Below are 13,140 nucleotides of genomic sequence, written 5' to 3' on the forward strand. Positions count from 1 at the left end.
AAAGAAAGGAAAAGAAAAAAGAAAGGGGGGAGATGTAGTTCAGTAATAAAGTGATTCAGGGTTCAATCTCTAATACCTGCCTCTATCATAAAAAGGTTGGTCCACTAAACAACTTTTTGAGTCACAAACTATAGAAATGATCCCTAAAAGTCTTTCGTGAGATTTTGAGTGGTTATTATGGCAAGACTAGAAGACAGATTCAAAAAACTCTTCCCAATGTTAAAACCTAAGATTAGATTCTAGGGAGATAGAAGCAGCTGAAATTTTCCTGTTCTACTCTTCTCTTCTAAGAATGAGAGGCAGAGAGGTATCAGGAAAAATCACTGGGGACAGATATATATATATATATAAATTTTTGATGTTGGGGGCTGAACACAGGTCCTAACACATGATAAACACACTCTCTACCACTAAGCTATACTGCCAAATGGATGGATATATATATATATATATATATTTTTTTTTTTAAATATTTATTTTTTAGTTTAGTTGGACACAATACCTTTATTTGTTTGTATATGGTGCTAAGGAGTGAACCCAGGGCCTCGTGCTTGCTAGGCGAGCGAGTTACCACTGAGCTACAACACCAGCTCAGATAGATATATTTTTAATTATTATGAAATAATTTGCGGACAGAGGCATTATTACTTCACTATTTTTGCTTTTATTTTGGTAAATACTTCTCTTTGTTACAAATCATATTGATTAAAAACAAATTCTTTCCTTGTTTTTAGAAGGAAATGATTAAAAAAAAAGAAACAAACAATTCATGTCATAGTTCTAGAAACACATATCCATTTCTCCCTTATTTAGGTTCTTGGCCTGTGTGTGTGTGTGTTTGTGTGTGTGTGTGTGTGTATGTACGCGTGCACAATCTAAAGATTTTGCTAAGACTGGCTTTGAGGACTAGCAAATCTCACTTCTCTAACCACAACCCACATTGCCTTGCCTTTTCAGCAACCCTTTCTTCCCCATTCTCTTCCATACTAACATCTGGCTGGTTTTTAGTAAAGGATATTAGTGCTAAGAGAGGAAGTGCTATATAAGTATGTGAAAGAAAATAAGAATTAGTGAAAGGCAATATTCTCTCAGGTTGTGGTTAGTAAAGAAACCATAATCTTTGGACCACGCATATGAATATGATGTGCATTCTCTTTTTTTAAAGAGATGTTTGCTTGGGCCTTGTTTTCCTTACGCTGTCAAATTTGAGTATTTTATTTATTTATTTTTTTTAAAGAGAGAGTGAGAGACAGAGAGAGGGAGAGAGAGAGAATTTCAATATCTATTTTTTAGTATTTGGCGGACACAACATCTTTGTTTGTATGTGGTGCTGAGGATCGAACCCGGGTCGCACGCATGCCAGACGAGCGCGCCACCGCTTGAGCCACATCCCCAGCCCCCACTACTTTAATTTGATAAAGTCTTTTTTTCGAGAGAGAGAGAGAGAGAGAGAGAGAGAGAGAGAGAGAGAATTTTTTTTTAATATTTATTTTTCAGTTTTCGATGGACACAACATCTTTATTTTATGTGGTGCTGAGGATCGAACCCAGCGCTCTACACATGCCAGGTGAGCGCATTACTGCTTGAGGCACATCCCCAGCCCAAAAGTCTTAAAATAGTTTCACGGAGCAAAAACAAGAACAGAAGGATAGAAAGGAAGAGGAGGAAGAAGACAAGGGGATTCACTAACCTCCAAATGACATTTACATGCTTTATTATTTAAACAAGCTACCAAACAAAAGAAGAATTAGCAACTTAATTTACTTAGGAGTCTGTTTCAGTACCCTCTAACGTGGTTATCATCAATAGATAGTGAATCTCAAGAATAATTACCTGGATATGCATTTTAATTATTGCTTTTCCAATCAGAGTTGCACCGAAGAAGGTCCAAAAAGGTACAAGAAAATGTCCACATGTTATTCCAGCCAGATCAAACAGAGGATTTGGGATCTATCAACAGAGAGAGAGAGAGAGAGAGAGAGAAAGAAGGACTTCCATATATAATCCAAAGAACAATTTAATTTTATCACCTACTGGTATGTGATATTTTGCTGTCTTTTTTTTTTTTAACTTTTAAAAAATTCGTTCTTTTTAGTAGACTGTAGAATGTATTTTGACATACCATACATACATGGAGTGTAACTTCCCATTTTTGTGGTTGTTGCTGTAAATCTTGCTTATATACAAAACAGTTATGGGTTCCCAGGTTCCCTGGTCAGAATACCACACTGTTCAGAAAGTTAGTCAAGTATTCTAATGTGTCTCTAACCTGGGTCACTTATTCACCCCAGAGCTGTTTTGTTGTTTAGTATGCTTACAGCAAACTAAGCTGTCCTTTTGTTTCTATTATTTATGGTAAATGCCCCATCACCTGAGGAGTAGATGAAGCCCATGATGTATGAGAATTCAATCCCATTCAGTAGACTCTTGGTGGTCTGCTGGCTATTTTCTGTGATAAGGTATGAGCGAAGCTTTAAGATTATTTCAGTAGTGACTAGGGTTCTAAAAATCTTTAGTCTGAGCCAGGAATGGTAGTGTAGGCTTGAAGCCCAGTAGCTCAGGAGGTTCAGACAGGAGGATTACAAGTTCAAAACCGGCCTCAGCGACTCAGTGAAACCCTAAGCAACTTAGTGAAACTCTGTCTCAAAATAAAAAATAAAAAAAATGGGCTGGGGATGTGACTCAGTGGTTAAGCACCCCTAGGTTTAATCCCTGGTACCCAAAAATAAAAAAACAAAAAAGCTTTAGCCTGAACTACAAATATTATCTAGAAGTACTTAACACCATTCGCAAACATTCTAGTAAATTCACAAATATATTTATAGGTGGATGTGCTTATATTCTCAACATTTAAAAATTTATTATTTATATTTTATTTTAAGAGAGCTCAAGGCTGTGGAGCCAGGTGACATTTTTTTTTTGGGGGGGGGGGGATTGTTACCAGAGATTGAACTCAGGGACACTCAACCACTGAGCCACATCCCCAGTCCTATTTTGTATTTTATTTAGAGGTAGGGTCTCACTGAGTTGCTTAGCACCTTACTTTTGTTGAGGCTGATTTTGAACTTGTGATCTTCCTGCCTCAGGCTCCAGAGCCCCTGGGATTACAGGTGCTCCACAATGCCACACACCCAGGTATATTTTAGAAAAAAAAAAATCATGAATGGAAATATCAGAGAACACAGATTCAGATGATTTGAATATTCATTCCCAGAGAAAAAACTGATTCCCACATTTTAAGAATGATAAAAGACAATTTTATGTAAAAATTCAGAGAAACCACAAGCTGTTTTCTCCCACAGTCCTTGTGGCTGTTGGCCGAACCATTTATAAGCCAATTAACTTTATTCAAGTGTTAGGTAAATAAACTGAAAGAAAAATTAGAATTAAAAGAACCATGGAGTTGCTTTGAAATTTTCCCTCAACTAGAAGATTTATTTTAGCTTAAATGTTGTCAACAAAATAATTAATAAATTCTTTTTTAACTTAAATCAAGGATGTAGAAATGTAAGTATTAAGAATATCCTAGAGCCAGGCATAGTGGTGTACACCTGTAATCCCAGCAGCTCAGGAGGTTGAGGCAGGAGGATTGAAAGTTCAAGGCCAGCCTTAGCAACTTAGTGAGGCACTAAGCAACTTAGTGAGACCCTGTCTCAAAAACAATACAAAAACAAACAAGAAAAAATTCTTGGAGAACCGTATTGATCTTTTAAATTTATGTTAAAGTTTGTCTACATGTAATTAAATATAAAGAAGAGTGGCTAGGCCAGAGGCTAGGGAGGCTAAAGCAGGAGGAGCATGAGTTCAAAGCCAACCTCAGCAAAAGTGACATGCTAAGCAACTCAGTGAGACCCTGTCTCTAAATAAAACACAAAATAGGACAGGGATGTGGCTCAGTGGTTGAGTGCTCCTGAGTTCAATCCCCAGTACCCTCCCAAAAAATAAGAGTGGCTAAGAAGTGGATGTTCAGCAGTAAGAACAGGTATTGATGAGTGACAAAGAATAAGTGTCTTCTGCTTTAATAAATCAAAGGGACTTGCATTTTCCCTAAGAATAATGAAAGTTAACTCTCTTCTTTACATCGACTATGTATACTGATTTGTTAAGTACTATTCTAAGGGGTTTACATCCTTAACACATTAACCCACCACAATAGTATGTGATATCATCATACCCATTTTACATATTTAAATACTGAGACAATTTAAATACTAAGCAATGTGTCTCAGGCAAACGGCCCTTAAATTAAAAACATTATAATAGGGATCTTGACTTAATCTCATTCTTCTGGTTTCCATAGTATCTTTCCATGTATTTCAATGGTCTTTCTCACTAGATTAAGGATCCTCCTTCAGGAGAGGGAATGTAATTTTTACCCCCCCCCCCTTCCTCCCACCTTCTCTTTTTCTTAATACAGTGCAAGGGATCAAATGCAGGGCCTTGTAGATGCAAGGTGAGCATTCTACCACTGAACTAAGTCCCCAGTCCATGTTTTATTTCTTACTCCCAGAATTCAAGGGTTGATAAAAAGCTTATAAATCACAACAAAAAATGGGTGAATATTATGTGCTTGGCACTGAATTTGTTATATTATTTTCGGGGTTTTTTTTGGCTAGGGATTGAACACAAGGGTTCCTAATCACTGAGCCACATTCCCAGCCATCCCGCCCCCACCTTTATTTTAAATTTTGAGACAGGGTCTTGCTAAATTGCTTACAGCCTCCCTAAATTGCTAAAGTGGCTCTGAAACTGTGATCCTCTTGCCTCAGCCTCCTGATCTATGGGATTATTTGTGTAAGCTACTATGCCCAACCTATATATAGTATCTTAAATCCTCAATATTTCTAGTATTGCCCAGATAAAAAGATAGTAATTTAGGCATATATATATATATCTTAAAATATCTCTATGATGATGATAACATAAGTATTCTACCACTGAGCTACATCCTCAGCCCAATATTGTCTCTCTCTTTTATATATATATGCTGAGGATCGAATCCAGTGCCTCACGCAAGCTAGGCAAACGCTCTACCACTGAGTCACAACCCCAGCCCCCAAATGTTGTTTCATTTGTTCTTACTGAACAAAGTCTTTTTATGTCTGAAGCCATCACTGTGTTATAATATACTTAAAAGCCAATAATCAAGGTTGTGAATTTATTCAACATATAGGTACACATTCGTTCGATGATTCACAAAATTCATATGCAATAAAATGATAGCATTTAGAAAAATTTCTCACTTTTAATATAATTCACTTACTGAAGCACAGGCCAAAATTCCAAAAAATCCAACCTTCTGTACTAGGTTTTGAACTGCCAGTTTAGCCCGTGAGGCAAAGTCCTATAAAAAGAAGGATTTTGAAATATTAATGTAAACTACAAAAAGAAAGGAAAGAGAGCTCTTTATGAAATTTATTGTATTGAGTATCTCACAATTTAATAATAATTGATTCATTTAATGGGTAAGATAAATAATTAATAGCATCACAGCAGGCTGTTCGCTGGAAAACATGCAAATAAAATCTTGACAAAATATTACATCCTTCAACTCAGCATATTCAAGAATAAATCCAAACACCATCACTCTAGTTTTAGGATTCTCTCTGAATTTTCTAGGGATGAACAAAATATCGCAAATGAACCACATATCAACTCATTCTGTTGCAAATAATGGCTGACACATCTTTCTATTTTTCATTCTACAATTTGCCAGATGTAATACTCAATTGATGTTAGGGTAGAAAATCAGGATTTTTCAGGACAATCAATGAAGACATCTAAGCTAATCATTAATCAGAAGAGGGAAATAATGATTATGTGGCAAAAACTAAGCATTCCTTATTTGAAAAGCAAGACAATGCCTTACATTTGCACAGCTTTCATTGTTTTATAAACTGTTTTCACAAACATTTTATTTGAGCCTTTCAACAATCTTGGGGTGGTAAGTAGAGGAGACGGAATTACAGCCAACTTATAAATCACAAAAACCATAACCTTTATACAACCCATAAAAGTTTAGGGCTCAAGATGTAAAATTAGTAAGGGAAAAAAATGAGAACTGATTCAATCTTTAGACTCTGAAATCTGTGGGTTTTTTTTGTGGTGGTGATGGTGTGTGTGATGCTGGGGACTGAACCCAGGGCCTTGTGCATGTGAGGCAAGCACTCTGCCAATTGAGCTATATCCCCAGCCCTGTGCTTTTTATTTTATTATGCTTTTCTAAGCTGAAACCTGTATTGAACTGGCTAATTTCCATAATTTTCTTCTTTCAATATATTGATGGCACACTTATTTATATCTATTAATATCATGTTTTTTCTTCATAGAAATCTCAGTCTTAAATTGGATTCTTTTTTTTTTTTTAAGAGAGAGTGAGAGAGGAGAGAGAGAGAGAGAGAATTTTTAATATTTATTTTTTAGTTCTCGGCGGACACAACATCTTTGTTGGTATGTGGTGCTGAGGATCGAACCCGGGCCGCACGCATGCCAGATGAGCGCGCTACCGCCTGAGCCACATTCCCAGCCCTTTTTTTTTTGTTTTAAAATAGCATATGCTCTAATGCAAATTCCAAGTTTATATGATTGAAAAAATTAGCTAATACATAAATGTCCATTTAAATTTTTTTTGTAGACAATGGACACAATATTTTTGTTTTTATTGAGTTTTACATGATGCCAAGGATTGAACCCACTGCCTCATACATGCTAAGCAAGTGCTCTACTGAGCTACAACCCCAGCCCCAAATGTCCATTTAAAAATTTAGTTAATATATATTTTTTAGTTGTAGATGAACACACAGTATCTTCATTTATTTTTACGTGGTGTTGAGGATTGAACTTAGTGCCTCATGCTTGCGAGGCAAGCGCTTTACCAGTGAGCTACAGCCTCAGCCCTCCCAAATGTCCATTTTTTAAAAATATCTTTTTAGTTACAGGCAGACACAGGACTTTATATATATATATATATATATATATATATATACACACACACACACACACACATACACATACACACATAGTGCTGAGGATTGAACCCAGTGCCTCACAGATGCTAGCTGAGGGCTCTACCATCGAGCTATAAACCCAGCCCTGCAAATGTCCATTTAAAATAGTCTTCACTTCATAGAACCTAGTTAAGGATATAAAAGGTGACAATACAGATACTAGAAGGCTATTTCACATCTTGGTAGAAGATCTAAAACTAGGAAAGCAAACTAGTTGAAGATATACTTCTCTAATCCACACAGTTTAATGTATTCCCAATTATTATTTTTTTTCAAATACCAATTAATTTTATTAGCCTAAAACTTAACTGAAATATAATAAAAATAATTACCATTCATTAACAAAATAATCAGCTATTCAGTTAACTAATAATTATTGAGCACCTCCTATTTTCCAGGTCCAAAAATTATGTGTTACCTCATAGAATTCTCAAAACCATCCTTTTAGATAGTAGTATTTTTTATTTAACAGATATTAAAGAATATATTGTCTCTTGTTCACATTTGGGTTTAACCAAAATGACTTTGCTTTTACATTTATATTTCTTAGTTCATGCAGATATAAACTTTATTTTTATTTATATCACCAACACTTCTCTTTCCCAAGAGAAAAACTTTGTTTTCCTAAGGACATCATCACTTATCTATAATTTGCTTATAAATTTTAATAAAATACATGGGAATATATAATATAATAAAGTATTACTCTATTATTTTGGATTTAAAAAATGATACAAGCATATACTTTAAAAGCTACACCTATTAAGAAATAGATACAGACTATAATTTCTAAAATATGCATATATATTTAAAATTAACCTATATTTTTGGTTTATAAATATAATTTTATAAATAAGGATGTTAAAAAACTTAAATGACTTAAACATGGTCAGCTACATGTAAGGTACTGAAATATATATTCTTTCAAGTTTAAGGTACCTCTCCTAAAATCTGAGTTCAACTGAATAAAAATTAGAATAGCCATATTTTCCTTTATGTAAGATACCTAACTATAGCCAAAAGGTCAGAGAATGCAATAATAGTGAATATCAAATTCTCCCCAATTTCTATTATATAAGTACATATAATCTTATAGAAAAACTGTTTTAATAAAAGTATCAATAAATACAAAGGGAAGGGACTACAAAGAAACCGACTGAGTTCTAGTAAGGGCCCTTATTTTGCAAATTAGGGACTGGGGCTCAATCTTGATAAGTACTTTGGTCATGTCATATGTCAGTGGTAGAACCAACCTCATCTATTTTGGGGTGTTTTGACCATATCATTGGCCTCTTATTACTGACTCATTATCTATTTACTATATTTTCATTTGGGAAACTACCCAAATTTAACTATTTTTCTTTTCTTCACAACAACTATTTTTCTTATTAATGAGCATTTTAAGAATGGGATGCAGTTCATGATATTAGAACACTTTTGTAACTTCATCAAGATGAGAACATTATATTGGAAAAAGTTCACTTTACAGGAAATTTGGTTTAGCTGGAAAAAGCATATATAAAACCATAGCTTTAAAACTTCTTTATATCATAGTGACTTCATATGTTGTGAAATGGTTTTCTATAATCTTGACATTTTCTTCTGATAACCAGTTTTCCTGTTTTAGCTGGCTTATAAGAGCTTCCAAAGACTTTAATCTTCCTAGAGTTTGTTGCTCTTGTAGCTCTAGAAGGGTTATCTTTGAATGTAGTTTAGAGACTTTTTGCCAAAGATGTTCCTTATTTATGTCTTGTCTGCAATAAGAATGTTCAATTTGTAAAACTTCTGCCCCATGATCTATAGTCTTATATAAGGAGTCTTCAGTGTCTATGTCTTCCGTTTCCATGGTTTTTTTGGGGGCAGGTATAAAGGAATTAACTACAGGTTTAGAATTTTCTGTGGGCACAAAAATGGCAATAACAGATTGTTTATTTGTGTTTATATCTTCAACTGTTTGATTAACTGTGCTGAATAAGAATGGATTTTCCTGTGATTTAATTTCCATGGAATTATTTGTAAAGTTTGGATTAGCAAGATGACTGGTTGTTATTTCAAGTACTTCTTGGCTTTCCAAAGACTGGTGACTACCTTCTGAATTTGAAGTCGTCAAAGTAATAGTTGTAGAATTTTGATTCTCAAAAGATGTATGAAATTCTCTTAAATCTAAATCTTGGTTAATTGATTTTTCCAGGGTAGATTTCAGATTTTCAGTGTCTTGCTTAACTAGATTAAGAGTTAATACTTTATTTTGTAAGCTTCCTGGCTTTGGAGCTGTTGGCTTCAGCAAGGCAGATGAATCAAGCAATTCTGCATGTTCAGGAAGCACATCTGTGTTAACTGTAATATTCTTTGCCTCATTTGACACAAATGATTCTTCTGACCTGGCTTTTAGGCACACTTCTTTCTCTTCCAATTTTTTCTTCTGAGATTTTTTTTTTGGAGAGGTCTTTTCCCTGATAGTCTTCAGGCAAAGAAAATATTGTTGGAATTGCAGTTTGTTTTAAATAGCGAATACCCCATCTGATGTCAAGAGAGTCAGGAGTAAAATGGTCACTACATAGGAACTGGTATTTACTAGGAACCCAAGAATCACGTTTCACATTCTTTAACCATTTTTCAAGTCTTTCTTTGTCATGTAGAGGAAACCTCTGTGGAAGGGATCCAAGGAGACATTACTGGATATATTGTCATGTAGTATGAATTACTTAAGGTTATCAATTTTTTTCCCCTCAATACTTCAGATGATGGAAAGCAGCTGACCATTAGTGAATGATAGTTTTTGGTCTAAAGGAAAATGGGATTCACAATACATGGGTAAAAGCTCAGCTTCCGGTCTTTATTGTTCGGTCCTCGGCGGTTTTTACAGCAAATCGCTGCGCAATAGCCGGGCATCACTCGGGTAAGGTCCCGGAAGACCGGGACCAGCGAGGGGCGCCTGTATTCCCAATTAAAAAAATACTTTGATAGATAATATTATGTAGTACCAAGTTAACATAATAATCATTACCGAAATTTAGGGAAAAAAATCTCCTATTTGCTGGGGATGGAAAAAAATTAAATAAACTGTATTTAAGAAGATATTATAAACACTTTCAAATTCACATATATATGCTTTCAAAGTTAAACATTAACTCAATTCCACAACAAAATTTTGCAATTTATATATTTCTTTCCAAAGAGATTCTTTGTGTGTGTGTGTGTGTGTGTGTGTGTGTGTGTGTGTAGGGGTAGGGTATTGAACCCTGGAATGCTTAACCACTGTGCTACATCCCCAGTCCTTTTAATTTTTTATCTTGAGATGGGGTGTCACCGAATTGATTAGGGCCTCCCTAAGTTGCTGAGGCTGGCTTTGGATTTGGGGTCCTCCTTCCTCAGCTTCCTGAATTGCTGGGATTACAGGTGTGTGCCACTACCCTTGCCTAAAATTCATTTTGTTTTGGGGGGGGGGGAGGGAGGGAGAGAGAGAGAATTTTTAAATATTTATTTTTAATTTTTTGGTGAACACAACATCTTAATTTTATTTGTATGTGGTGCCGAGGATCGAACCCAGCGCCCCGCGCATGCCAGGCAGGCGCGTTACCACTTGAGCCACATCCCCAGCCCTTCATTTGTTTTTTGATAGTAGGCTTACTTTTAAAAGACTTTTTTTTTTCATTGTAGATGGACACAATATCTTTATTTATTTATTTTTATGTGGTGCTGAGGATCAAACCCAGCGTCTCACGTGTGCGAGGCAGGCACTCTACCACTAAGCCCCAACCCCAGTCCCAGGTTTTTTTTTTTTTTTTTTAATTTTTTTTAGTTTTCAATGGACTTTATTTTATGATGCTGAGAATAGATCCTATGCCTCACATATGTTAGCAAGCACTCTACCACTAAGCCACAATCCCAGCTCAGGTTTACTTTTGCAGTAAGTCAATTATGTTAGGTTTAATATCTCTCTATATTTTTTATTCAATTTACATCTAAGGTTTTTATCATTTCATGAAAAGTGTATTTCCCATGTAATATTAACATAATTGCTTATTTTCTTTTTACACATGTAGAAAATTGCACATGAAGTATGTTCAAGGTAATAATAAAACTGAGTTAAGTTTAATGTTTGTTTTCATTTACTTTGACCTTATATATAGCTTTGACAATACGGGAACTATTGGACTAATTTTTTTCATCTGTAAGATCATGTTACGAAAATTTCATAAAATTAGCTATGTTTGTTTCAACTTATTTTTAAATTTATTTTAATTAGATATATGACAGTAGAATGCATTTGGATTAATTGTACACAATTGCAGTACAACTTTACATTTCTATGGTTGTACACGATGCAGTGTCGCACTATATGTGCAGTCATACATGTACCTAGGATAATGATGTCCATCTCATTCCACCATCTTTCCTACCCCCATATCCCCTCCACATTCCTCCCTCCCTTTGCCCCATCAAAATTCCTTCATTTTTCACATGTCCCCCGCATCATGGATCTGCATCCACTTATTAGAGAGAACATCCGGCCTTTGGTTTTTGGGAATTGGCTTACTTCACTTAGCATGATATTCTCCAACTCCATCCATTTATCTACAAATTCCATAATTTTTTTCTCTTTTAAGAGAAAGCCTATATTTTGGAACCAATTTTTTGCCACATGTACAGCAGATACAGCGTTAATCTCCAGGATATATAAAGAACTCAAAAAAACTTAACATCAAAAAAATAAACAACCTAATCAATAAATGGGCTAAGGAGCCGAAGAGACACTTCTCAGAAGATATACATTCAATCAACAAATATATATATAAAAAAATGTTCAACATCTCTAGTAATTAGAGAAACACAAATCAAAACTAAGATATCATCTCATGCCAGTCAGAATGGCAGTTATCCAGAATACAGATAATGTATAAATGTTGGCAAGGATGTGGGGGAAAAGACACACTCATTCATTGCTGGTGGAACTGCAAATTGGTGCAACCAATCTGGAAACCAATCGTAGAAAACTTGGAATGGAACCGCCATTTGACCCAGCTATCTATCTCACTCCTTGGTCTATACCCAAAGTACTTAAAAACAGTATACTATAGTAATGCAGCCAAACAATGTTTATGGCAGCTCAATTCACAATAGCTACACTGTGGAAGCAACCTAGAAGCCCTTTAAGAGATGAATGAATAAAGAAACTGTAGTACCCATTTGAATCAAATGTATGATATGTCAAGATCATTGTATTGTCTTGAGCAAATAATAAAAAATAAAAATTAAAAAAAAGAAACTGTAGTATATACACACAATGGAATATTACTCAGGTTTAATTTTTAAACAATTTAATGACTGCATCAAAGGGCATTTTCTACTTTTATTCAGATTTCTAACCTAAAATGATTAAAGTTTTTCCTCTTTCTCTCTCTTTATTTATTTTTGGTGCTAGGGAACTGACCTTGGGGCCTGGTGCTTACTAGGTAAGCACTCTACCATTCAGCTACATCCCCTTCCTGACAACCTATTTTTTAGTAAATGAATTTTCCAAGTCAGACGTATGGGAGAATAGTTTTCCTCCTATGAACTAGGTGAGTACTCTATCACTGAGCTATATCACCAGCCCTAGAATCTTGTACTTATTTAAATCAAGTGATTAATAGTACCACCATTTGACAATGATGGTATTTTTCTACTATAGAGATACATAAAACAAATTTAGATCAGCAAGGAGATATAATCATTCTCTTTGTGAAATTTGTGTAAAGAAAAAATGATTCAACATTATACACATCACCCAATATACTAATATTGGCCTACCTTATCTACCTTTTTTTCTTTGCTTCTACAATAAAAGATACTTCAGGCTACAGAAGTTTAAAGAAACATGTTTCCTTTTGTAAAATTTTAAAATTTTTTTGAGATGGTGGTTTCACTACCTTTTCCAGGATGGCCTTGAACTCATCATGTTCCTGCCTCAGCTCAGATTTTACAGGTGTGCCCTACTGCACTGGTAAGAAACATGTTGTTTAAAAAAAACCTGAAAAAGACAACAATTCAATACAGGGACCATTACTAGTAAAGGAGAATAATAAGTAAGGAGTAATTTTTTTCCCCTTTGGGGCAGAATCTCTTAAGAGAAATTAGGCAAGAACAAAGG

At 34.9% G+C, this 13,140-nt stretch overlaps 2 protein-coding genes across 5 annotated transcripts in view; both read right to left on the bottom strand.

Moving 5' to 3' along the window:
- The window catches only part of VMP1 (vacuole membrane protein 1), a 119,450-nt gene that overhangs the window by 24,764 nt on the left and 81,546 nt on the right, over nucleotides 1–13,140 (bottom strand). For all 4 annotated transcript variants that reach the window (XM_081270450.1, XM_081270451.1, XM_081270452.1 and 1 more), the window contains 2 exons: nucleotides 5,264–5,344; nucleotides 1,834–1,950 (listed from right to left, as the gene is read on the bottom strand). In XM_081270450.1, coding sequence (XP_081126576.1) covers nucleotides 1,834–1,950; nucleotides 5,264–5,344 — 198 coding nt within the window. The remainder of the gene's footprint in view (nucleotides 1–1,833; nucleotides 1,951–5,263; nucleotides 5,345–13,140) is intronic.
- LOC308636086 (THAP domain-containing protein 5-like) lies at nucleotides 8,446–9,899 on the bottom strand (the record flags this gene model as incomplete). Its single annotated transcript, XM_081271176.1, is given in 3 exon segments — nucleotides 8,446–9,444; nucleotides 9,446–9,655; nucleotides 9,822–9,899. Coding segments are annotated over 3 exon segments (1,182 nt in total). The 3' UTR covers nucleotides 8,446–8,550.

Source organism: Spermophilus citellus (genome assembly GCF_964194105.1).
Source record: "Spermophilus citellus genome assembly, chromosome: 17".
Lineage (NCBI taxonomy): Eukaryota > Metazoa > Chordata > Mammalia > Rodentia > Sciuridae > Spermophilus > Spermophilus citellus.